Raw genomic sequence first — 25877 nt, forward strand, 5'->3', positions numbered from 1 at the left:
CACTCTGAAACAAAAGTTACTGACAGAAAAAGAACAACTGCTTTTATTCAGCATGAACTTTTTTTAATCAGAATTACTGAAACAACATTAGAAACTGCTTATATCGATAGAGTTGAACTACTAATGACAAATTGCTAGATTTCAATAGCTTTCTTCACAAAATAATTTCCCTCCTTGTAATATTAGATCTGCTTTTTAGGACACAGATTAAAACAAAGTGTTTAAAAATGTGGATTTCTCATTAATTCAAGTGGAGTTGTTCTTGATCTTGGTTTAATTTAACAATTTCATAAACTCAATAGAGTGTAAAAGGAATGTATTACAGTACTATGATCACTGAAATTCGAAGCTCAGTGATTTTTTTAATGTGGTCTTTAATACCTGAGTGAAGACATTAAGTTGTAATGTAGCAAACATTCAGAAGATGGTGCTAGTCCAATATATCTGCAAGCCACAGATGGATCAGCTTCTCTTCATCTCTCAAATATTTTAACTAATTTTGATGTATCTACTACCTCATGGCTGAATTTATCAATAGCAGGAAAAGGTATAATTACCTTTAGTTAAATGCTAAGAATGCTACTAAATAATTTCATCATTCAGAAATTCACAAAGATTTAGTGGATTGACAACCAACAAATATAAATTTCATTATAATTTTGTCAGCTCAGGGTCTTGGGATCTTTCTGAAGACTTCTGTGTTTCTTAGATCCTACCTGCAGTCACTCACTCCCATCTGTCTTCTACAGGCAACAACAAGAGTTTCTGGCCACAGTTTCAAGACAAACCACCGTCAGCACCAAAGCTCAACAAATATCACTGTCCTGTCTCACTCCTGGTTGTTCATTCCCACCCTCACGCCACAATGCACGTACTCTCTTCTCACCAGCTTACGAGGCCACACAGCTTGTATGAGCTTATGAAGCTCAATGAGCTGATCCATGTTAAAAATAGCCATTTCTTTTTTGCTATCTTCTGTTTAACCCAGATCAAGTCACCCATCTGATTTCCTGTGGGGTACCAGTGCTAACTTCAAGCTGTAAACCAGCTTTATCACAAAACCAACCACCATGGAAATAGAGCCTTCAGGAACTCTGATGGGTTGAATTCCTGTCAGCATTCAAAAGAGCAGGCAAGTTAATAAAGTCAGTCTCACTACTGAATACAGAAAATTAAATCTTTCATGTTATTAAAAGTAGGTATCTCCTTATTAAGAGATTAGATGCAATTTGTGATTACATGGTTCTTTGTGTTGTTTTTTTTTTGTTTGGTTGGTTGGTTGGTTGGTTGGTTTGGTTTTTTATTACACTGAAGTGTTTGGCACATTTGCAGTTGTGCCTATATTCAAGCATTCTACAGCATCTTGTAAGCAAGGTACAGTTGTACAGGTCATTTCTTCCAAAAATAGGAAGTCCAGACATACTACAACACCAAGGTAAACGCTTTATCCTTACATAGCACTTCCTGGAACAGTTTTCTTAACAGAATGGGTAGGAACAAATCTCAGAGTAATATATTTTATGAAGACATGGAAAGGAACCATTAATAAGACACTTCTTCCTATAAAAAGCATTGACCTAATAAATAACACTTCCTCACAGGAGCCACTCCAGCATTCTTAATGGCCGCTGCTGCATCCATCTATACAGACTGTTTCTCCAGGTATATTTCTGTTCATTTCAGGCCAAACAGACATGTTAAAAAACTTGAGTGTGGTGCTTTCATCCAATACTCTGAATTGCTTGCTCCTAACAGAGCCAGCCCAGGTCACCTCCAGGGCCCTTCCATGCCTGATTCCATTGTTGCTTCCAGAAGATGTAATAATGGGTTGGAGACACTTACTGCTTCTCCTACATACCCCTCTGGGAGCTCTCCCACAACAAAAATTATAAATGAATATGAAATCATTCACTAGGATATAAAAACAAGCCTTTAATGTTCAAAGATCAGTCCAAGTCAGTATTATTGTTATTATAATAAAACTCCAGCATTAAGCAATTTAAAACATCACTTCAGTTCTTCTTCCAAACTTTTTCCAATGTAGATGCAAGATTGGCACATATCTGAGTGAAATTACTCAGTTACTAAGCAATTTATTACTGCTTAACTGTTCCATGTGTATCAAATCCTCCTTGACAGCAGCCCAGTTTTTCTTCCATTTGGAAGCTTTTGTAACTAATTATTAACAAGCCAACCTGTTTTCAACCGGCAGTGAAAAATTTTATAAGAAAGATTTTATAAGAAAAAAGTAAAACTGCTTAGTAAAGAAACATAATATACTTTAACTATAAAATGAGAAAATAATATCAAACATATTCAGATCGTTGATAGTAAATTTATGAGCTATTTGTTAAATCAATCTATGGCAATTCAAAGGCTACAAAGAACTGAATTCAGACTATTTATATTTCAACAATAGGATCAGGCAGTAGACATAGATCTGTACAAATCTTTCACATTTGCTATCTCACATATTTTAATATACTAAGCAGTCACCCAGGCAAATAATAATAATAATAATAACAATAATAATTTCATTCAATACATCTACTAGTAAGGGATTCATGATGGTATGTGAAAAGCTGTTCTCATCTCCAGGTAGAATGGGCATATAGCTTGTTTCTTCTTGACAAATTTCTATCATGATATGAACACTTCGGTCCAAAAATTCATTAACTTAACTGAAAACTATAATTGATTCAGATACTGAAGAAAAAAATGTAAAAAATCTTCTGCCGTATTTGTATCTACTATTTCTCTAAGCAAACTAAAAACATCAATTAGTTGATAAACTAAGACAGAGTACACTTATATTGCAACTTTACAGTATTAACCAGTCCCAGATGAGCAAGGGGAACCAACTCATCAGGCTAGTTACAAGGGACTGAACAAAAACCCAAACTTTGTCTAAGACTTAAAAAGCTATGTAATTATGTATTAATACATAATCCAGGATCCAAAGACATAAGAAAAATACTTTGTAAATTATTTAATTGTTATAGATTTAACAAAGCAGCCTCTATACTCTTTTTCCGAACTACCTCGGCCACCTGGCTGTGCAGAGCAATCCTATTCCCTCAGACTCTGCTAGTTTCCCACAAAAAAAAACCTACTTCAAGAAATGTTCAGTAGCTAGCTTGTTCATGCTAGCTTGAAATTAGGGTTAGAAAAGTGGTCATTTCTTCAGCAGTTTAAGCTAATTGCAAGTCAAATGGATGGTCCCGGCTTTCCCTCTGCTGCTGGCCAAGCACTTCCAAACCTTCTCATGTGACAGCACCACCACAGCACAAGATAAATCCATAAGTTCATTCAAATAAGAGCGCCTCCCTTTGTTCTGTTCAGTTTAGGTTGGATCAATGAACTGAACTCTCTGTGCAGTACTACCATGCCTACAGCTGACAAAAGCAAAACTGGGTTAAATCAGTTGTGAAATCACCTTCTCAGAGTCTGAGTGTTGTGGAGACACTGAGACCAGTTGAATTTCACACGTATGCGCTTTTTTTTTTTTTTGGTCAGGAATCACTTTTATATGAAAATATTAAGCAGGCAAGTTAAGGTTCATCTGGGACTTATATTTCGAAACTTTTTAAAACTTTTTTTTTCCTAAATCATTCTAAAAGCAAAGAGGATTTTAAGAGTTTCTGCCTCATTCAATTTCTATTGAAGTTAGAAAAAAGCAATCAGCTGCATCTGACTTACAGGGGAATTTAGATGCTGTAAGTGTGTTTTGCCTTATCATTTTGGTCAGTCACAACCTCGGAAAGTTCAGCAAACCCACTCTACTTTTTATAAGTAGGAACCCTCAATGATAAGCCACACTTCCTTTGCTAGGTTTGAAAAGGAAAGGGAGAATGCGTCAAGAAGTTAACAATATCTTGGGGTATGCAACCCTAACATATTATCTATGAAAATTTTAGCACAGTCCTGATAATATCTTATTTTCTTTATCACTTAATACACTCCTCTTTTAAAATATATTAAGAGGGCATAATTTCCATGGCTGAAATTTTCAGAATTAGGATGGCAAAGACGCTTTGACTTTAGCTAATGGTTAGACATCCATTTAGGCTACAATTTAACATACTTCCATCAAAAACACTTATAAAAATGTATTAAACAACACATTAGGTTTCTAGATCTTTTCAGTGAAACAAACATTTTTAACACGTTATAGACAAGAAGCTGGGTATTCAGAAGAGTTTGAGTACCTACCACAGCTGAATGTGTTCAGAGCAGATACCGTAAAGAACTTGAGGACGTAATATTAATCACTAGTGAAATATACAGTTCCTTTCTCTAGCCCACAAACTTCTTAATTATTTCATCCAAAAACTGTTGTATTTAACAATTAAGACCACTGAACATCAGCCAGAACCCAGATTCACTTATCTCAATTGTTCCCACTAACCAGCCACAAAGTAATATATATAAATTCAGCTACACAATGTAAGGCACTGAATGGCAAAACAGTGAGTGGGTTGGCTTTGTTGGCTGTTTTGGTTATTTTGGAGGTACAGGGGAAGGCTGGAGGGGCTGGAGAGCAGGAGTTGTAACTGCTCAAGGTCAGGAATATATACATGATTTTTTTTATATCTGATATTTGAAGGTCTGGTATTACCCAGTCAGTAACCTGCCTCATGGAGCAGTCAGTAACAGATATTTAGAAAGCCACATGAGCAAATAATAAGCTAATACAGTGACTGTTCCTTGATACACACCATCAGCCTCATACTACATCTCTGACCTGCTACAAATACAGCTGAAATATTTACTAGCCACTGGTGGTTCAACCCTTCCCAAATCTTTGCAGTCCCTTTCTGAACCCACGTGCATGGCTTTTACAACAGCCAGTGATTTGGCCTTCACAGTTTAATTACTTACCATGTGAGAAAACAATTTAATCTGTTTAAGGCTTGCTGTTTAACAAAATTTCAAAAACTAAGGAAATCTCATGACAAGATGCTAAATAATTGTTCTTTAGTCTCTTCTCCACATCATTCACAGTTTTATACATGTATTTGTCTCTTCTTCTAATGACAAGGAATCCAACTATTTCATCTCTCTTCATACAAAAGCTGTTCCATTCCTCTGATTGTTGTTGTTCTCCTATATGCACTGTGAAGGCTGGGATCATCTTAACTTTTCCCAATTCTTGAGAATAATTCTGCAATGTATACACAAAATTCTAATTCCAATATAGACTGTCCTACAGGAGCTTTGCAATACGGCACGAGGGATACTCACTGTCAAATGAAGAAATGACTGACCTGGCATTTTGTTTGTTGTATTCATCTCTTCTTTCCCTTTCAGAAAAGATGGTGGAAAGTTTTTATGGAATTCTGACTAAACAATGCAAAAATGAGACAGCCAAGAAGTGGGAAATGATTAACAACCTTTTTGATTCTTGCTTGCTAACAATGATGTGAAGACAAAATAATTTCATAGAGTTAACACTGCTACCCAATACTTCTTCACTAGCTGCTCAAGCAAAGAATGCACTGGCATACCGCAAAGACAGCCATGTCAAACGAAAGCCATGCTGAGCCTTCAAACACAAAACATTAGGCTGCACACTGCAGGCTACACTCTTGGGAACAAAAGTGATACTGAAGGCATAGCATGAGTGTGGAAACCCCAACATAGCAGCTACCAGTACAACAAAGCAACACATACCAAGCCATTTTACTGACAGCACCAGTTAGCACAGGCCATAATCCGCTGAGATTAAAAGAAAACAGACACCTCAATAACCTCAATAAAAAAACTGCAGCTTTGCAGAGATTTGAAAAGCATTTATTATCATTCTGCTGCCCCATGTTAAAGTCAAGAGACTTAATTAGAAAGTGTGGCTCAGCGGACCTCTCACCTCGGTGGCTCAGCATGAGTTACCACCAGCTTGTTCTGTCACACTCACGCTTCACATCCATATTCCACACATAGCCCAGGCCGGTTCCACAGCCAAAAATCTGTCAGGCTTACAAACTGCATGAAGACGATTCCACAGCCAGAAGCATGCTCTGCACGAGTACCAGTGCATAGAGACATGGGAAGCTTGAGCTAAGCCAATTTATTCTCCCCCTGCCATGCTGCACTGTGGGGGGACGGGGCAGGCCTGTCTCGGAGGCGCTGCACTGGATACACCTCACTTATAGAACAGACTATCACAGGCCCAGAGAGAACTTCTCATACTAATTCTAGAGATACATATATAAATGTATTAGGTCACAGGGTATTTCACACTGTAGCCCCTCACCACCAGTAAAGCCAAAGCGTTTTTGGAGGAAATCTATTTTATTTTTTGCCTCTGAAAGTTGTGGACCGGATAAAGAACTTTCTAAGTCTTTCCTCTTTCTATTAAATAGTCAGCATCTGATTAAGTTCCTTGCATGTTTCTATCCAGCAGATTAACCAAATTTGGTAACTCAGACTGAGAATAGAAATTCTATAATTACTTTAAAATGCTGCGGTCGTGAACAGGGCTATAATACCTGTAAAATACAGTGCAAGTGAAGTATTACCCTCCTATGCCTAGACTTGGAACTCTGGAATTTCAGTGTACAAGGCCCCTCATTAGAATCAGATGGAGACAGATGTACCCACACAGTGGGTGGGCGCTGATGGACATCAGCCCTTCCAACCTCTCTAATGAGCAATTTCCCCAGATTCAAAGCAAATTTTCATAAAAAGTTAAAGAGAAATGGCAAGTTGCCTCCTATTACCACTGGCCTAACTGCTTGGGCTGCTGCTTCTATAAAACACAGGTTGGATTTTTTTTTTCAAAGAAAATTATTGTTAAAACCATTTGGCTGAAAGTGAAGAGCTATTGAAAGGTACAGTCAGACTGGCAGCTTGCTCTTAAAATTCCCCCCACCACTTTTACAAGTATCGTTTTGCTTGTGGCTTTTAACAGCTGTTCACACACGCCTAAGCTAGATGTGAACTTTTATTTTCCCAAAACTAAACGGGAAGCTTTAAACAGCATCTGATTTAATTTTTTTTAATTAAAAGCGTAGGTTAAAAGGACCGTGGAAATGGATGATGCAGCTGTGCTGATGCTAGGGAAAAGAATTCCAGAACAAGAAGTGAGGCAGAGTAAACACACAAAGTAAGTTTCACAAAACTAAGTGCACACCACACTTATGAGATTTTGTTAGCTAATGGAAAGTTAACCCTATGTTTCTTCAGAAATGTTTTCAAAAATTAAATTGTCATATTTTGCAAATATAATAGAATTTCGCTATCTGCTCTGCTCTTCCCTCGGAGCAATCCTAAAATTAATTCCAGAATGAAGTGGGTTCACAGGTTCCGATATTACTCCCAAATACATCTTATGTGACACACAACTCAGCACTAGCTCACTAATATTGCCATATATTTACTGCTTTGCCTCTCAAAGGAATTTGACTTCCCATGCACTTACATCTGTTCTTGGAATAATTAAACATTTTAAATCAGATTTGCAAACGTACTGGGATACTGAAAGATGCAAGCAGGCATGCCTAGAGGGACATTTTAAAGCACCAAAGCAACTACTGGGCAACCAGGCAATGGTTTAACTACATTTGAAAATCCCATCAGACAGCTATCTACATTTTTGAGCACTGGCAAACTCATGAAAGTTTAATATTACTTACTAAACAGCACTATAGACCTTTTTTTAAAGGAGAATAAAAATGTCAAGCTACATAGTTCTACATATACACATTAAGTTCAAAAGCACACAATGACGATAAAATAATTCTAGATATCTTCACAGTATTTAAAGGGTCTTTTCTACTCAAACATTTAGGAAAAACATAAACATATTTTTAAGGCAGAAAACTCATAGGATTATGAAGGAAATGCCACATTAATTCCCATGGATTATATACACTGTAGATTGTAGCAGCTCCAGAAGAAATCTTTTCCAGTGCAGTGGTACATATACTATTTAAAACAGAAGACCTTAACAGTGCATCTATCAAGTTTACTCAGCCAGAGAAGCTGCTAGAATTTTTAGATGTCTAATATACTAAAGAAGTATGCAAAACAACCTGTACTTCTCAAAAACAGATACTATTAAAAAGAACAAAAACCTGGTGTCCACACCTGGTGAGGAAGCGCCAATCTATGAATGAAAAAGAAAAGCAACAACATTAAGAGCACTCCCTTTGCACCAAGTACAAGGGACTAGGTGTAGAGAGAATGGAAAGGACAAAGTAGCGTAGGAAGAGTGAGAAGTAATCCAGCCCAGACAGCAGTGCCTAGTAGAGGGAGGCAAGTGGAAAATTTTAGTGATCTCTGTTCCTTCCCATGTCCACCCACATATAAGAGACTCAAGGATGAGACGTAAAGCATTCACAACAAATTTGACCAGCTGACCTAATCAAAACCAGAAATCCAGAGTATTCTAGTCAGGTCAATAAACACACTACAACTCGGACCCCTGCCTAAGGGACATAACTTGATACCGTCTTTGATGATACGAAGCTTTGATTTCTATTGGGTTAGTCCCTTGCTGAAACCAAGACACAATTTGAAAATGAAACAAAGGTCACGTGAAATACTTTCTACAGGTGCATATAAATTACATTTGTGCACTGCAACATATCAAACCCAACAAACAGAAGTTCACTACAGGGAAACATGCTGATAAAGCAAATAGAGCATTAATGTTGCTGAACCTTCTCTGAATGAAGGCATGCTTTGAGAACTGAGATTAATAGACTGTACACCCCTGACAGACAAAATGATTCACAGTGAATCAACTAACAAAACATGTTTCATATTAGACAGACCCAAAAAATAATAATTTCCTAACTGTGTTTTTCATAACTATGAAGTGGTTATAAAAGTAACTTTAAGTAAAGTAACTTTTTGTTTAGCTGTCTAATAGCGCTCCCCTCAGCCCTACAAATACATATAAATCAATTATTATAGCATCAGTTAATAAAAAGGCAAAAGGAGCTATCAATGACCAATAAAGATTTGGCAGAAATACAGTTCCTTAATATTCCATAAGTTAGCTTAAAAAAAGAAAAAAAAATGGCTAAATGTTCTGAGAAATGGATATGCCCAATAAATAGGACCACAGGGATGTATTCACATTATAAAATGCTCAAAAGTGGATGGCATGGAAACAGAAAATCCCTCGTTCCCATACGATATTTCTTTGTCGAAAGGATACCAGAAATACTCTATTTTCCCTGCTGTAAACTAGAAGTGTTCTCCTCAGGTTGAACAATTATAATAACATATATCCAACCTAATAAACAAAGGCATAATGTGGTGAAACTAATCAAGTTCAAATGAAAAGAAAATGGTTTTATTGTGCATTTGCTCAGTAGTATCTTTGCGCCTCAGTTTCCTAAGCTCTGACTTTGTAAGGAGACTGACTTTGTCTCCTCATGACAGCAGTGCTTGGGATGTTAGCAGATGCTGCACTGGGTGAGAATAAAACCGACAACATTTCACAATGATCTATTCTAGTTCAATCTAAACACCAGACATGAAGAAAGAACTAGAGCACAAAATATTATCACTTGTGCTGCACGGGTCAAACGTGATTATAAAAAGGAGCTTGTAGCTAAAATCTCTGAAATGAATCTTAGTCACACTGATGTCAAAGGCAAAACAGCACTACTGCTGGAACAGCAGTACTGTGGAACAAAACATTCAGTTTTGAATGCGTTATTTTTCAGTTCCCTCTCAAAGCAAAATCAAGAACATCCTAAAGCTTATCCCCAGACAGCTGTCAATATGACAAAAATGAACTCAGTGGAAATATCACAATCAACAAAGTTATTAAAATTATTAAAGTTATTACAATACTCATTATAGGATAATTTATTTCAAAATTAGAAGATGAGGGGTGTTAGCAGTTATTTCTGGTGACTATTAAAATGTCCGAAGATATGAAATATATTAGAGCAAAACAGCTAATTTGTAAGTACATTTCAGTGCTGTAAGTACATTTCAAGAACATCATGACCACGTACAAGACGTTTTTTTCTGTCCGTTTTGCTCTCTAGTGGCCTGCCTGCATTATTCATTGCCACACTTTAAGTCTAAATATATGAAGGAAACTTTGGTGTTCATTCAGTGCTTTTGAAGTCTGTAAGACCGCTTGGAACAAGCTAGGAGAACTGTATGCCGCGGGACTGTGACGTTGCTGTAGTCCTTACTCTTTCACGAATAGTAATTACTCCAGCAAGTGCGTAAAGCAGACAGGCCCAGTTACATAAGGCTCAGTGCAAGTTTTTATGAACTGCAGAAAAGCATGATTAGTATGGGGAGGGGGGGGGGAAACATGTTTCACACTTTTATTGTAAAGAACATGAGAATCTTACAGAAACTGCCAGAACAGATGTTCATAAATTGGGCCCTTAATCTACAGCACTTTCCAGGTTTTAAGCTATATCCACTGGTCTGTAGAACATATTCCTCTCTTTTTAATATAATTCTTCTGTTTAGTTTTTTTAATAAATAAGTTTATGACTTTAGTAGTGTTGCCAGCTGTTCAATTTTGATTTACTGTCAGAGTCTGCTTTAATATATAGTGGCTTTTGTGGCTTACCCATATAGATTACATTTTAAGCTTCAAGATATCACTATAAAGCAGCTGGAAAAAGTACTGGCTGTGCTCAGAAACCAGCATTATTGCTCTAGTGATCAACCACTTAAACATGCAACTACACCAGTAACTATTCTCTAAAAACCCTTTGGATGCACCATTCCCAAAATTAAACTGCAAAACTTACTGTGTACGAAGAGAAGATCTTAATGTACGTTCTTTAAAAAGCCAGTTCAAGAAAATTAATAATTATCAATTTTGCACTGTATTAGCTGGCAATGAAGAGATTTCTACAATGATCATTCTTTATTCTTCCATTATATTGTTTCCATTACTTGTATTTTGTAGCTTGGGACAACTTAAGAAGTAAAAAGCCTTCACTTTAAAAACACCTCCCCAAACAAACAAACAAACAAAACAACTGCAAGTTCAAATGTCATTAATTACAGACATTTTCAGTAATTGCTCTTTATAGACATCAGTAGTGTTGTAGAAAGTTACAGTTACTATAGCATAAAAAAAATTAACAGAGTAAAGAAAACAATAAATAACTTCTAGGAAAACCCATAACTTTTCTACAGCCTGTACTTGTATCGCATACTTTATAACTCCTTATACTGTGCTTTCTAGAAAGTGTCTTTACAACATGATGAATAGTTACTGAATATTCCTCTTAAATAGCTGTTGATACCCTTCATTCAAAATATTTTTTAAGCTCACAGAATTGCAATATAGCCAGACAAGGCTTTTATTTTGCCCCTAATATGTGCAAGTACAGGTTATATTATTAAGATAAACTACCCCAACAGCATTCTTAGAATTGAACAGTGGATCAAAATAAAAAAAAACTCTGTCAATACTCTGCAACTGGACAAGTCCAGAATCATTAGCCAGAACTACTAGTTGGTGTTTTTTCTTCAACTGAAAACTGCTTTTTCTGCTCAAAAATGTTCCTTTTCCCAAACAAAACTAACTTCCTAAAAAAATCCAACCAGGAGAACAGTTTGTTTCAGAAATATCTCTATGGTGCTCAGTCTGAGGGGTCTTTGTTTGTCTTGCACTGTCGTTTTCTCCCAAGTCTGGATTTGCCAATCAGACAGTATTTGTAACGCATTACTCTGACAAAGTCCTATCATACCTAAGACGATGTGATACGTCATTCATGGAAGGCAAAGAGAAAACAAAAACAAACCAAAACAAAAACAAAAACAGCCCTTATAACCACAGCATAAGGAGCCCAGCCTGTAGGAGAACAGGAAGAAAAGCACAAGCATCCCACTTCCCATGATATAGCAATGGCATCTCCAGATCAAAATACTTAAAGATTTTCCGTTAATGGTTTTGAAGAGTGTTCAGTAGACTCCAGAATGCCACAATTTTCTATGTGGACATCAGAACATAAACATTTTTAGGAACAGTCCTACTTAACAGCCTGACCAACAACTCTTACACCCTGCTTTTCTCCTTTGCATGACTACACCACATGAATTTTCATACAAACTTCTCCTGTAAATGTATAAAGTAAACATTTAGCAACTGAGGGTCTCTCTTCTCTTCTTGCAATAGTATCAAAGGTGCACTATCAGTACAAATCTTAACCTTTTTCCAGCCTTCATTCTAAATTAACTTATCCACCACAAAAATGTTTAAGATTTCAGAAACAGGCATTTTAAAGTTGCCCTCAATATACATAATGATTTTCCAAAATAATTTTCCTAGTATTTTCCAAAAGCAAGCCTTTCTTAAGAGAGTTTACTATTCTGTGTGTTCCACTAGGCTATTTAGCCTACACCTTTTCTGAATTTGTTTGTCCAGCATCTGAAAAAAAAAAAAAAAAAGAGCAATAAGCCTGATGACAGTGTTCAAATGATTTTTTATCCTATAAATATAGGAATGCTTAAGAATAGGTTCTTTAGTCTCAGAAAAAGATAATGTTATTTCTCTTATATATATTTTTTTTTCAAAATATTAATGGATTCTATCATCACATACAACTACAGTATTATCATACAAAATTAAGTAAACCTATTGGATGATATTTAATGAAAAAGAAACAACACATGGTATGTATAAAAAAAGTAATCCACAAGAATATTACAATCTATGAGCCAGTCATGTAAATACCAAAGTAAACTCGGAGCAGCCCAAATAAAGTCACTAGAATTGCTCCACGTTTATATCTACATAACCAACTGCAATTTTTATCTTACAGCCAATTCCCCACACTGAACAAAAGAATGCAGAAAATGTGGTACAGCTCATTTTACACTGTTAAAAAAAATTAAGCATTAAAAATACCTATCTGGATGAGATGGGATCTCACAGCAAATTACTTTGCAAAAGATCAACGTAGCAAGATAATCCTACAGTATTATCTTAACTTTACTCTCTGTAAGAACTTCAAGTTTTCTAAAGTATTTTCAGGACATTGTGTCAGAATTGTATTTTGCATTCTACAAACTGCTGTTAATCATATTAATGGAGGTTATCCATTATGACTGTCCTCCAAATTGACAAAGCCTATCTAATAGGCTCTAATCCTATCTAATAGGCTCTAATTGGATCTGAAATAATTACTGGTTACTTCCGATAAAAATCTTAAATTTTTAGGGTTTGTTGAACTAAATAGAGAAAGTTTAAGTCTTCCTTGCTGGTTAGGAAGAAACTTCTCTTCCACACTTTCTGCCTGTACAGAGTAGTAAACATACTCAGTTACTGCATACATTGCAGTTGAAGTTGTAGTGTACACATAAATACTGTGCAACTGTTACTATATTTTATTAGTCTGACTCTAAAACCGTGAGTCATTACGAAAAAGATTAGTTTTATCTAGGTTTTAAATTGAAAATAACGCTACAATAGCACTTGTCTCTTTTCCCCACTTTGTCCAAAATCTGAGTACTAATGTCCTATTCACACCTGAACATTGGTTATCCTCTATCATCGACTTCCTTCAATAATAATATATGAGAATATATTTCCACGGTAGCTAATGGAGACATTCCTACAAATCAATGTGCTGCAGTGATACAGAAATAAAAGCCTATTTCACTGTAATGATGCTTCCAGACTTCCCTCAAGTCAGGTGGTTACTTGCAGTTAATGATCTGTGACATACCACACAAGTAGTCCTAAAAAGACTTATTATCCACTGCATGTGCAACAATATTTGCTTTATGGATGGCTAAATGAATGAAGACATTCAATGTAACTGTAAAAGTAAAATCAAAAGAAAACTTACAAGTAACATGTTTTCTTTGAGTAAAAGAGCTGTGAACATTTTCCATTAATACTTAACCTTTTGCTGGAGCAGTGCAACCACATATAATGCTTGAATCCATAAAGCCCAAGAGCTGTTCAGGGTTAACACTGATTAACTGCCCCCAATCAGAAGCTATAACTTTTAAAAATTTCAGAGAGCTTCACTCCACTAGTGAAATTAAACTGCATTTACAGCATGTGGCAAAGATGGGAGCAGGAACACTTGCAAAGAAAATAAATTCTGTGCTATCTTAAAAACAGGTATTTTTTTCAATCCAATAAAATAGATAAGAAATTGTTTGGTTGGTTTTTTTTAATCGCATATTTTATCCTGCACTGACTTCTATTAACATAACAGAAAAGAATAGCAAAATAACTTATAACAAGCTAAAATGCAACAGCACAATATCTCCCATGACTCTCAAGACTGTGCAGACATTCACACATTTTCTGTTTATAATTTTTTTCATTTACTAGACTCAGCTTTTGTCCACCATATGTCCACCGTAGATTAACTATTCCCTTAGGTACAATTAAGGGCTTTCCATTTGTTGTAAGAAGACCTAAGTATGAAGGACGCAGCCAGAAAAAACATTTCTACCTAAACCAAAAACAGAAGCACATTCAGCCTGGACTATGGTTTATGCAGCATCTTTTTTATTAGACGTGTGTCTACATTGCTAAATAAACTACAGACAAAATCCATGGAAACAGTAAGAGATCTCTCAGCATTTCGTTTGTGTATTATTGTAAAAATAGGATACATATACTGTTCTAACCTTTGTATTTAAACGGTTTACTTCTATTTCCATTTTTCAATGACATCTTTAAGATTTTTCTGAATTTAAGCATAACTGTTAGTGAATGAGAATATATTATTTACTGGCACTTCTGTCACATTAGCATTTGAGTTCCAACCACACTAATAATATTCTACCAGGTCTTTGAAATTGATCTCAGTTCTTGGTTGGTCTTAGCAGGCAAAACTTATGTGAGCAAATGAAAAAAAGTGACAAGCGGACTCAGGATTAAGTGCAGGAAGGAGAAGAAACCAAGTTACCCACACTCACTGAAGTAAGAAAGCATAACATAAGGACAGTCTATTGGCTGGACTAGTTCATAACTACCCTCCTTTTTTGTTAAAGCACCATAAAATTAGAATGAGGAAATGTCATTTTCAGCAAGCAGTTTCCACAGTATCTAATCTGCCCTGATTCAAATGAACACAAATTTGTTGACTTTCATAGTATTATACCTGTTTATATCAGAGCCCAGTGGAGGGCCACAAAGGGCCACTGGAACAGGCTGCCCAGGGAGGCTGTGGAGTCTACTTCTCAGCAGGTCCCTTCCAACCCCTACAATTCTGTGATTTAATTTGTGGCCAGATGCAACATTTATCACAACAGATCTGGGCCAGAATACAGTATGTATGTATGTCCAGATCCTTGTGACATAACCTGTCAACTGGTTTCCCTTCTCAGGCAATGGAATACTAAGTAAATCTACAGAACAGCAATAAACTTTCCCCACACACTCCTTTCCTTTTGTTCTGTACAAATTTCTGTTAGCTTAGTTACCTTCTAAGGAATCACACTTGGGGCTTCTATCCCTGTGTGACATATATCACAGTTTAATATTGCCCACGTAGCAATGTAACAGAGAAAATTAAATAGACCATTTTGGCACTGAAGGCAGCCAGCTCCACTACTATTACACCAAGCACGATTTAGGATCAAAATCTTGCATGACAGATGTTTTCCCAGACAAGCAATGCAACTTTATCACTCCAGAATTTGTATGTTTTCACCTTGCTCCCATCTCTAAAGTAATACAGAATACATTCAGACACTGTGTTGGAAATTTATCATTATGGTGAATAAAAGACCATTTTCACCTGTGATTTTCCCATTCATTAATTTAAGTTTCTTAATAAAAATAATTTTTAAAGAGTTAACTGACCACTGAAAGAAACAAATACATAAGACTGTGATTTTCTACTAATCTTACAAGTTAGTCGAGACAAACATTCTATACATATTTTAAAACAGGGTAGCATTCTACATTTATTCAAATGAGTTGGTAAATTGACCGTAGCATAGGACAAGGTTTTCTTTTTAAGGGAGTCTCTACATGCAAGTAGTTTACCCTCCAATCCCAGGAGCACATATGGGACCTGCTGTCAGACATACAGGAACTTTAGTTTAATCAGGCATAAGACTCAAAAGAACAGGGGTCTTTGCATTTGCTGTTCAACACTTGTCTTAATTACAGGTGAAGGACCTAACAAGTGCAAGCCCACAGGAAACAGAACAGAAAACAGCTGGGGGAGGTGGGGAGGGACAAGAGAATAAATGTGTAGAGCTGAACTTTAATATGCCAGACCCAAAAAGAGTATTAATGAAGTAGTGTTCTCAGTACAACTGGGGAGACTAAGTGGCTAAGGCAGTAACCGAGTCCAAATGCAGGCTGGGTATGTCCTGTTACCAGCCAGACTCACATTAGTACACAGTACGCCAAATGTTCATTGGGATCAGGGCTGGAAAATGTTTCTTTCTGCACTCAGATAAGATAGGTAAAAAGATTTTACATTGTATGTAAATGCAAGTTAAAGGGTACACTAAAATGTAACCTTTCAACTTCCCAGTGTAACAGCATATCACTTCCTGTTCAGAGATAGCACTCCAAGATCAATTAATCATGGCTAAGACGAACAAATGGTCAACATTCTTAATTAGTGTTGATGCATTCTCCTCTGTGCCCTCATCTGTCATGAAGACTGTTTAAAAATCTGAGTTATTAGTCTTTATTGAGGAGTGGATCTGGTTAATATCTCTAGGGATAGAAATCATTCATCCATCCACTATACAACGGTACCTGATAATTCCTAGTCCCCATATAAGCTACAGATAACCACCGCCCTAAGACCATCTAGGTAGCTATAAATCAAAATGAGTGTAGCTCCCATGCAACCTGGGTTAATTTTTGTTTACAATATATCCACTGAAAAAGTTGGTAGGACACTTGAGGACTCTGCTTGTAGATTAGTGCAGAGGAAAATATATATAGTAGTAGTCAAGGTAGAAAGGAAAGAAACACATCAGTCACGCATAACACCATAAAACCTCTCTAACTCACACTAACAGCTAGAAGATCCATTGTGAATTACTGAACTTTAAATCAATCCTAAGTTTAAGCAAAAATCTTAAGTGAAAAAATACACTTCATTCACTTGATGACCACGGCTTTATTTATACTACACAATATAACTCAAAAGTATTTCATGGTAACATGTCTATAAACGTTAGTGCACTGAAGCTCAAAGGTATTTGTTAATCTTCACAGTAAGGCTCAAACCTTTATATCTGGTGCAATTGAAGTTGTACACAGCAACACAGAAATAAGCACGGTTCAAATATACATTATATTAAATAAAACTACTGCAAAGTAAGTTACAAAGGAAGTTAAATTTAAGATTCCACACTAACTGTAAACTTTAGGATAATTATGATCTTACAATTTATAACTAACATAAAAAAGAAATTCAACTTTACAATTCTATTTGTTGTTTATCAAATGCACAAATCACAGAATCAGAGAATTGTAGGGGTTGGGAGGGACCTCAAGAGATCATCGAGTCCAACCCCTCTGCCAAAGCAGGTTCCCTAGAGCAGGTTGCCCAGGTAGGCGTCCAGATGGGCCTTGAATATCTCCAGAGCAGGAGACTCCACAACCTCCCTGGGCAGCCTGTTCCAGTGCTCCGGCACCCTCACTGTGAAGAAGTTCTTTCACGTGTTGGTGCAGAACTTCCTGGGCTCCATTTTGTGGCCATTGCCCCTTGTTCTGTCCCCACAGACCACTGAAGAGTTTTGGCCAAACTCCTCTGTCTCCCACACTTCAGGTGTTTATATACATTGATAAGGTCCCCTCTCAGTCTTCTTTTCTCAAGGCTGAACAGACCCAGGTCTCTCAGCCTTTCCTCACAGGGGAGATGCTCCAGGCCCCGTATCATCTTGGTGGCCCTCCGCTGCACTCTATCCAGATCTCTTTTTTGTACTGGAGAGTCCAGAACTGGATGCAGTACTCCAGGTGAGGCCTGGCCAGAGCAGAGTAGAGGGGGAGGATCATCTCCCTTGACCTGCTGGCCATGCTTCTTTTAATGCATGCCAGGATGCCGTTGGCCTTCTTGGCCACCAGGGCACACTGTTGGCTCATGGCCAACCTGTCGTCCACCAGGACCCCCAGGTCCATCTCCGCAGAGCTCCTCTCCAGCAGGTCATACCCCAGTCTGTACTGATTCATGTGGTTGTTCCTTCCCAAGTGCAGGACTCTACAAAATTCTTATTGAGGTATCTGAATGCTGGCCCAACTTTTCAAATGCCACGCAGTTATCTTCATTCATTCTTGGCAATATTTTTAAAACTTTTATCAGAAAGATATTAGAACAGTGTTAGACTGACTGTTAGAAACATAACCCCCATTCTTAAAAAGAGAAAAAAGGAAGACCCGGGGAACTACAGGCCACTCAATCTCACCTCTGTGCCTGGCAAGACCATGGAGCAGATCCTCCTGGAAACTATGCTAAGGCACATGGAAAATAGGGAGGTGATTGGTGACAGCCAAAATGGCTTCACTAAGGGCAGATCATGCCTCGCAAATGGGTGATGTTCTATGACAGGGCTACAGGGTTGGTGGATAAGGGAAAAGCAACTGACACAATCTACCTGGACTTATACAAAGCATTAGACACTGTCCCACACGACATCTTTGTCTTCTAATTGGAGAGAGACAGATTTAACAGATGGACCACTTGGTTGATAAGGAATTGGCTGGATGATCACACTCAAAAGAGTTGAGGTCAACAGCTCAATGCCCAGGTGGAGACCAGCAATGAGTGGCATTCTGCTGGGGTTGGTATTGGGACCTGCTTTATTTAACATCTTTGTCGGTGACATGGACGGTGGGATTGAGTGCACCCTCAGCAAGTTTGACAATGACACCAAGGCCAGGCTGGATGGGGCTTTGAATGACCTGGTCTAGTGGGAGGTGTCCCTGCCCACAGCAACAGGGTTGGAACTGGGCGATCTTTAAGGTCCCTTCCAACCCAAGCCATTCTGTGATTCTCTGAATCACTTGCCTGAGGGTGTGAATATAGTTGGATATTTTTCTAAAACACACAAATAGCTCCAAAAAACAAGTACAGTTCTGAGACAAACTACTGACTGAAATTATTTGTTCTTTACAATGTACAAGGTCAAATAAGTTTGTTCATCAAATGGCTTTTACTGACTTCAAACCTATTGCTCTTATGTTATGCATAGATCTCTTATAATTTACTGAGTAAAGCTGAGCTATTCTGAACACAGTGATTCCATCTGAAGAACTTGTTATCAGTAGCTTTATACTTTCATAATATGCAAGAATCAATACCATACTTCTATATAAACACTTACCTTGTTTGTTATTTCTGTAACATCAGTAACCTCTCACAGGCCACTGAAGTATTGAGAGGGAAGCCCTCCTAGATATTCTTCTGTTTTACCAAATTCATAAAAATAATGCAGTTCTAAAAGCTGAACTTTTTATCATGCTGAAATAAAATTAAAAGCATGACAACTGTAAAAGTATCTCCTGCCTGCTTTCTTTTGAGAGATACCAAGGGGTTCAATGTGTGCAAAAACAACAAGCATCCTTAGGACCACACGAAAGCAATAGCTTGCTTTTTTTCTTTATATACCGTTTCTGATGAAAAGCAAGGTAGCAAGTACACTATTCCTTCAGCTGCCATCATCATGAAACAAAAACCATTTCCCTAGTCAGCATCAGTCTTTATCTGGAAACTCACCTACAAAACTGTATTTTGTTTGCAGATGCTCCCCAGGAAATATTTGGATTTTAAAGAATCATAGGCACGTATATGAGAAAAAAATATATACTAAAGGTATAATTACAAAACAAAGTCCTTTAACTGCAAATGAAAAACAGAGTTTGATCTACTACCTCTGTGCTGTCATTCTAGCAAAAGAATTTTACTTATCCTATGTTACAAAGTATCCTACTGCAAATACCTCATAAGATTTGCAGAACTCCAGTTAGCAAGTACAGTTTTGGGACAAAATGTAAGTCAGTGAAATGTGTTTTTCATATGAATTTCAACAGAATCTGTATTATTGATTCTGGTCTGCTGCAGGACAACACTGTCTATGTTATACTTTTAGAAGTGTTATCTGTATATTGTAACTCTAAGAGCATCTCTGTTTTCTTCACAGTCTCACAATGAAGATCATAAAATGTTATAGCATCGTAGTAGCAACACTACATTAATGCTTCTGAATGAAAGTGTTGTCTCTACATTGTATTAAAATTCTTTTAAACAATACTACCTTTCTGGATGAGTGTGGTTTTTTTTTTCCAGATTTGTTCTTGATGTGGACATTGTGACATGGACGCAAAGGAATTGCAAAGTCAAAAGAAAAAGTCTGTTGTATGTTGTTCAAATAAATATATTTAAATTGTTAAAAATGGGTACCTGCTTCTACCACTTGACTTTTTTATAAAATTGTTTTATGTTGCTCTTATCTTCGATAGAAAAAGGGTAATAGAACAAGGATCAAGACCTCAGATACGCTAATAATAATATTTCTGAAAATTTCTTAACTGGAAATGGGGGAATTTGTTATCCAGCTAATTAGGGAACTAATGAGGCGATGGTTATTTAAAGGGGCATATTTTAGTTGTCAGAAGAAAAGGATTATATCATACTTACATGATCAAAAAGGATCAAAAAGAGGACAAGTTTAAAAAAAATCCCACAGAACAACAGGAAATAAGTAAACTCGTGCAAAATCAGAGATAGCATGTAAAAAGGCCTAATTAACAACTCAACTATTGTGTCTAGTTACTTTAAGTAACAGATTAAGAGCTTAATATACCAGCCTCTTGACCTACAGAACCATGAAATGTATCTGTTATTAGAGCCGGGAATGCTTCTCAGGTCTGCATTCTAGATGCATGCCACGGCTGTATCCTGAAGCCCTATCAAACTCAAACATGGGTGAGACATCTCTCCATTCCTGTGTGCTGCTCTCCAAGTAAAGAAAACACAGGCAGATAGGCTGCAACAAGTTCCTCAACCTAACTGCCCAGAACCCTGAGGTACACCCAAATATGACATCTGTACACGGCAATAGTGCACAAGACAGTATTATTTAGTTTCATTTTACTAATGATATATGCCCTGTGACATTTCTTCACTAGAGAGCAACATCCAGAGTATTCCAATTAATATTTAAATATGAGTAACTTACTTTTATTTCCAACCAAGGCCACAAGTGGCTGTGTTTCTGATTCTTCAGTCACTTTTTTTACCACATTATACCAGTCCTCTAAATTTTCAAAGCTCTGGCAGTTGGTAATATCATAAACCAAAAGAATACCCTAAAGAAAAAGATACATTTAAAATGCTACAAGTTGTAAAAATATTTTAATATGGCAAAATCTGCATTAGTCTAATTTATTATTATAATAAGATAGGGTATTTACAATTAATGGCATTTTATCTTCTCATGAATTAAACAAGAGTCTGTGTAAGCCACTGTAATAAACAAATTTTACTACAGTACTTCTGCATTCCATGTGTTCCAAATTCAGACACTAGCTGAACTACAAAGGGAGAAAAATATGGCAATTCAGGAAAGAGTACAATGAGTTATATTAGAAATATGTCAAACTGCATATGCATTATGAAAAATCCAAAAAGCATTTCATACTAATAGTAAGAGAAAAATCACACTGGAGAAGGACTTTTATTTTAGCTAATCGTATTTGTAGTTTACTGTTCTCTTTCTGAGAAAAAAAAGAAAAAAACAGCTTAATCATACATTTCTGCACATTGCCCAACTTGTTGCATCTCTGCTTTCCTTTGGGAAGAAAGTCAAGCTCCCTTCCCTTACTGCTGTAGAAGGCAAGCAAGAAGTACTGACAATCTTTTTAATTTTCAAAGGACAAATTAAAAATGGTCAGAAGTCAAGAAGAGGGTAGTTCCATGTATTTCAGAGGCTGTGGACCAGGCTGCAGGTAATGAATACTCAAAACAGGCATTCCTGAGAATCTTGTATACAAGGAAGACCATTAGAATTGGATTCTGTTGTGCTTGTTTTCATGGAGTTCACATCTGGAAAAGATCCCTGCAACTGAGCATTGTTTCTCATATTAAAATTTAATGATTTTTTTTCAAAATAATAATAATTAATAAATACAATTCATACAAATACATACAGATTTTTCAAGTCAAGCCTTTCAGAGGCTTGTCTGGGCCCAGCTTTACTTGATAGTTTCATAAGGACTGCCTTAGATCACAAAATATAACGTACACATTAAATTAATTTCACAGACTATACAAACTGGTAAAGACTACAAGAGTATCTGAAGACAGTTTAGATTATAAAATGAGAAAAAATCTAAAAATAATAGGACGCAATTCAATAAGTACCATGACAAGTTCAAAGGAAGCAATAATCAGCTGCACGAGGATAGGAAACATCTGGCTTTGTAGCAGGTTCTATAGAAAAGGATCAAGGAGTTACAGTAGATCACAGTTGAATATAAATCAAGCTTTTTTTTTTTTAAATGAAAAAGGCAAATATCACACTGGCACGAAACACCTCAGGTGAAATAATGCGTCCAACTCTGGTCACGATGTCAAGAAAAGGATAGGCTAGAAGATAACTAACAGTATCAGAGGTTTAGAAAACATGACGAACATCAGAAAGTTGAAAAAAACGGAATGCTTCAACAAACACAAGACTGATGAAAGGCATGATGATGCTGGTAAAAGTTTGAAGAGAAGATATCAGTAGTTCTCTTTTTATATGCTTTTATGCATAGTCTGCAGACACCACTAAATTCAGAGGACCAGCCAACATACTTAACGGCAAGGCTACATTCTGCATGTGGACACAATAAATGAGCAAACAAGAACCTTTCAACATTCAGCAAGGACAAATGCAAAGTCCTGCAGCTGAGGAGGAATAAACAGTGCAGGCTGGGAGCAACTGAAAGTGACCTTCAGGTCTTGGTAGACAGCAAGCCAAATAGGAGCCAGCAATGATCCCTGGTAGCAAGGATGGCCAACAGGATTCTGGGCTGCATTAGCAGGAGCACAGCCCCTAGACTGAGGGACATGTTAATAGCAGCACGTGTCAAATCACATCTAAACTCCAGTCTTAGATACCACAAGACATCAGTAAGCTGGAGTAAGTTCAGTGGAAGGTCATGAGATGACCAGAAGCTGGAGCGTTTGTCCTATCAGGAAAAGCTGAAGGAACGAAACTTGTTCATTATGCAGAAGAGATGGCTTTGCAGGGACCTAAAAGCAGCCTTCCCAGACCCAGGAGGAGGCTGTCGAGAAGATGGAATCACAATAGTGTGTGGCAAGAGCATGAAAAACAATGGGTTTGAAAGTTGAAATGAGAGATTCTAACTATAGACAAGGAAAAGCTTTTTTCAGTATGAGGAGAACCAAGCAGTGGAATAGGTTGTACAAAGAGGTTGTGAAGTCTCCATCCCAGAGATTTCTAGAAGGAACTGGAGTAATTTAATCTCATCTCACAGCTGACCCTACTTTGAGCAGAAGGTTAACTAGAGACCTCCTGAGACCCCTTCCAGCCTGAACCTTCTTATGATTCTGTGATCAGTAAAACACGCAGCAATCCCCCTTTTCCTGCAATGCCATCAACTCCTTGGCAAACTGAGTTCTTGTGACTTATATTGGTATGTCTACTATTACTTCTGAAGAACAGCTTTCACTAGTTTCTTTAAGAAAGTTAAGAATTGTGACACCCATCTTTTCCCTATCTTTCTCCCTTTATTTCACCAATCAAATCTAATATTAAACATCCACTTCCTTCGTCCAACTTTTCTACAATTTATCCCTTAGTATCTTGTCTCAGTAACTCCTGAACATTTTTCTAACTATCCAAATGACTTTGCATGTATATATGTCTTTCATAATATAAGCCTTGTTTTAGAAAAGATACACCAGTGATATTAAATGCTTGGTGGAAAAGAAATTCGAGCTGAAGGACAGGTATTGTAAAGGCAAAAAAAAAAAAACAGGTTGAAAGCTGTAAATGTGCTGTGTGCATTTTCTCATTTCTTTCACCAGCAGTCAAGTCCTCTTCTCACCACCTTGCAAAAATCTAAAGCACCTTCAGCACTGACAAGTTAAGCACTTAATGTTGGCTGTTTCTACTAATTCTTCATCAAAATGCTACACTGCTACAGATCATTGAGTCAAGTGTAGCCAATTCCTTCAGAAGAAAGGGCATTCATTGTAGATTTACCGTGAAAGATATTATTGAACAAAGTTTAGAACTAGCTTCCTTTTTTTTTTTTCCACCTTTCTCCATGACCTAACACAATGCCATGAAAGCATATTCTTTTCTTAACTACTCTCTTTTTAAATCTTCTGAATACTTGTTGTACTTGACAGATACAATATCTCAGAGAGAGGAAAAAAGGCACCACAGCATCCAGGTCACAAAAAATACTTCCTGCCTAAGTTCTGTCAAAAAAGCACTTTGTAAGCAACTTAATGTGATGTGAATAAAGGACTAGCCATAACTCCACATCTAAAATTTCTTTTTTTTTTTTTTATTTAAGATAGAAAACCCATCATTGCTTTCCCAAAAAATGCATTATTTTCCACCAACTTACAGCATATGGACTACTATGGAATGAGTAGACAGTATAAAGCCTGCTATTTCCCTATTATGCATGAGGAATTGAGATGGAAAATTAACACTGGCTTTTTATTATTATTATTATTTTAAATAATTAGCACATTTCACTGCCATGAAAAAGGTTTGAAACATATGGAGGACAACATGCCGAGAACAGTATACTAATTCTCTAGTCTCCAGCAATGTGGCAAATAGTCCCTGCTTGCATAATTGCAGTTCAGTAATAGAGACATTTTGCTTACATTAGTGCATATGTGAGTGCTTTTTGTTTCAGAATTATAGAATATGTTCAAAAAATAGGCCACTGGAAACTTAGAATATTGCAGAAATGATTTGCTGGTCCCTAGAGAAGGTAGAGCCTGCAGTACTTTTACTACTATTAACAAGCCAATTTATGAGGTAGCATATGCCAGCTTTTAAAGATACTTTAAACTAGATACATGGATAGGGTCAGCAATTACAGCTGAGAGATAGGAGTGGTCCTGAAATATTTACTACACAAACAGCAGCAGTGCTATTATACAACAGAACTGCAATTATGGAAGTGTCGTAACAGTATGAATATATTGACTGGTTGAATACTGGACAATCACCATTTAAAAGGTGTCAATTTTATTGTGATAAATCTTGGACATAAAAGAAAGCTACAGAGAGCAGTAACTAAAAACACTTGTTTTGGTCTTCAGGCTTATCCTCAGCTGCCCTCCTCTTATGAGGGATTTCAGTATGAATTAACTAAATTTTCCTTTTATTTTTTAATGTTCATGAAGTGTTAGAGCAAAACTGTAATTTTTTTTTCTAATATTAACTTTAGTAGAGTAACCTCATTATGATACCTTGCAAATCTACAGAAATGTTATTTTCACATTTTCACCTGTGCCAGTGCTTGGTCACCCTCAGTACACCCTCAGTATTTCCTGATGTTCAGATGGTCCTGTGTTCGTTTGTGACCACTGTCTGTCACTGGATACCACTGAAAGGAGCTTGGCTGTCTTCTTAGCCCCCTTCTTTCATGTATTTATACACACTGATGAGCCTTATCTTCTCCAAACTCAGTCACAGCTCTCTCTACCTTTCCTCACGTGTGATGCTCCAGTACATTAAGCAGCTTGGTGGTCCTCCGCTGGACACTCTCCAGCTGGCTCTCTGGCAGTCAATTCCCAGCCTGTACTGTTGGCCAAGGTTACTCTGTCCCAGGTGCAGCACTTTTCATTTGCCTTCGCTGAACTTCATAACATTTCTGTTGACCCATTCCTTTTGTTTGTCATAGTCTCTTGCAGTATCAGCCCTCACCTCCAGCACAGTGACCCTTCCTCCCGTTTGGA

The 25877-nt window shown here is 37.0% G+C and overlaps 1 protein-coding gene across 6 annotated transcripts in view; it reads right to left on the reverse strand.

The window, feature by feature from the left end:
* RAB28 (RAB28, member RAS oncogene family) overlaps window positions 1-25877 on the reverse strand; it is a 62146-nt gene that overhangs the window by 21693 nt on the left and 14576 nt on the right. For all 6 annotated transcript variants that reach the window (XR_010830963.1, XR_010830964.1, XM_048046054.2 and 3 more), the window contains exon 4: window positions 21118-21247. Coding sequence is in view for 4 of the 6 variants with exons in the window: in XM_048046054.2 (XP_047902011.1) it covers window positions 21118-21247 (130 nt within the window). In the remaining 2 variants the exon portion in view is untranslated. The remainder of the gene's footprint in view (window positions 1-21117; window positions 21248-25877) is intronic.

The sequence above is a fragment of the Anser cygnoides genome, chromosome 4 (assembly GCF_040182565.1).
Source record: "Anser cygnoides isolate HZ-2024a breed goose chromosome 4, Taihu_goose_T2T_genome, whole genome shotgun sequence".
NCBI lineage: Eukaryota > Metazoa > Chordata > Aves > Anseriformes > Anatidae > Anser > Anser cygnoides.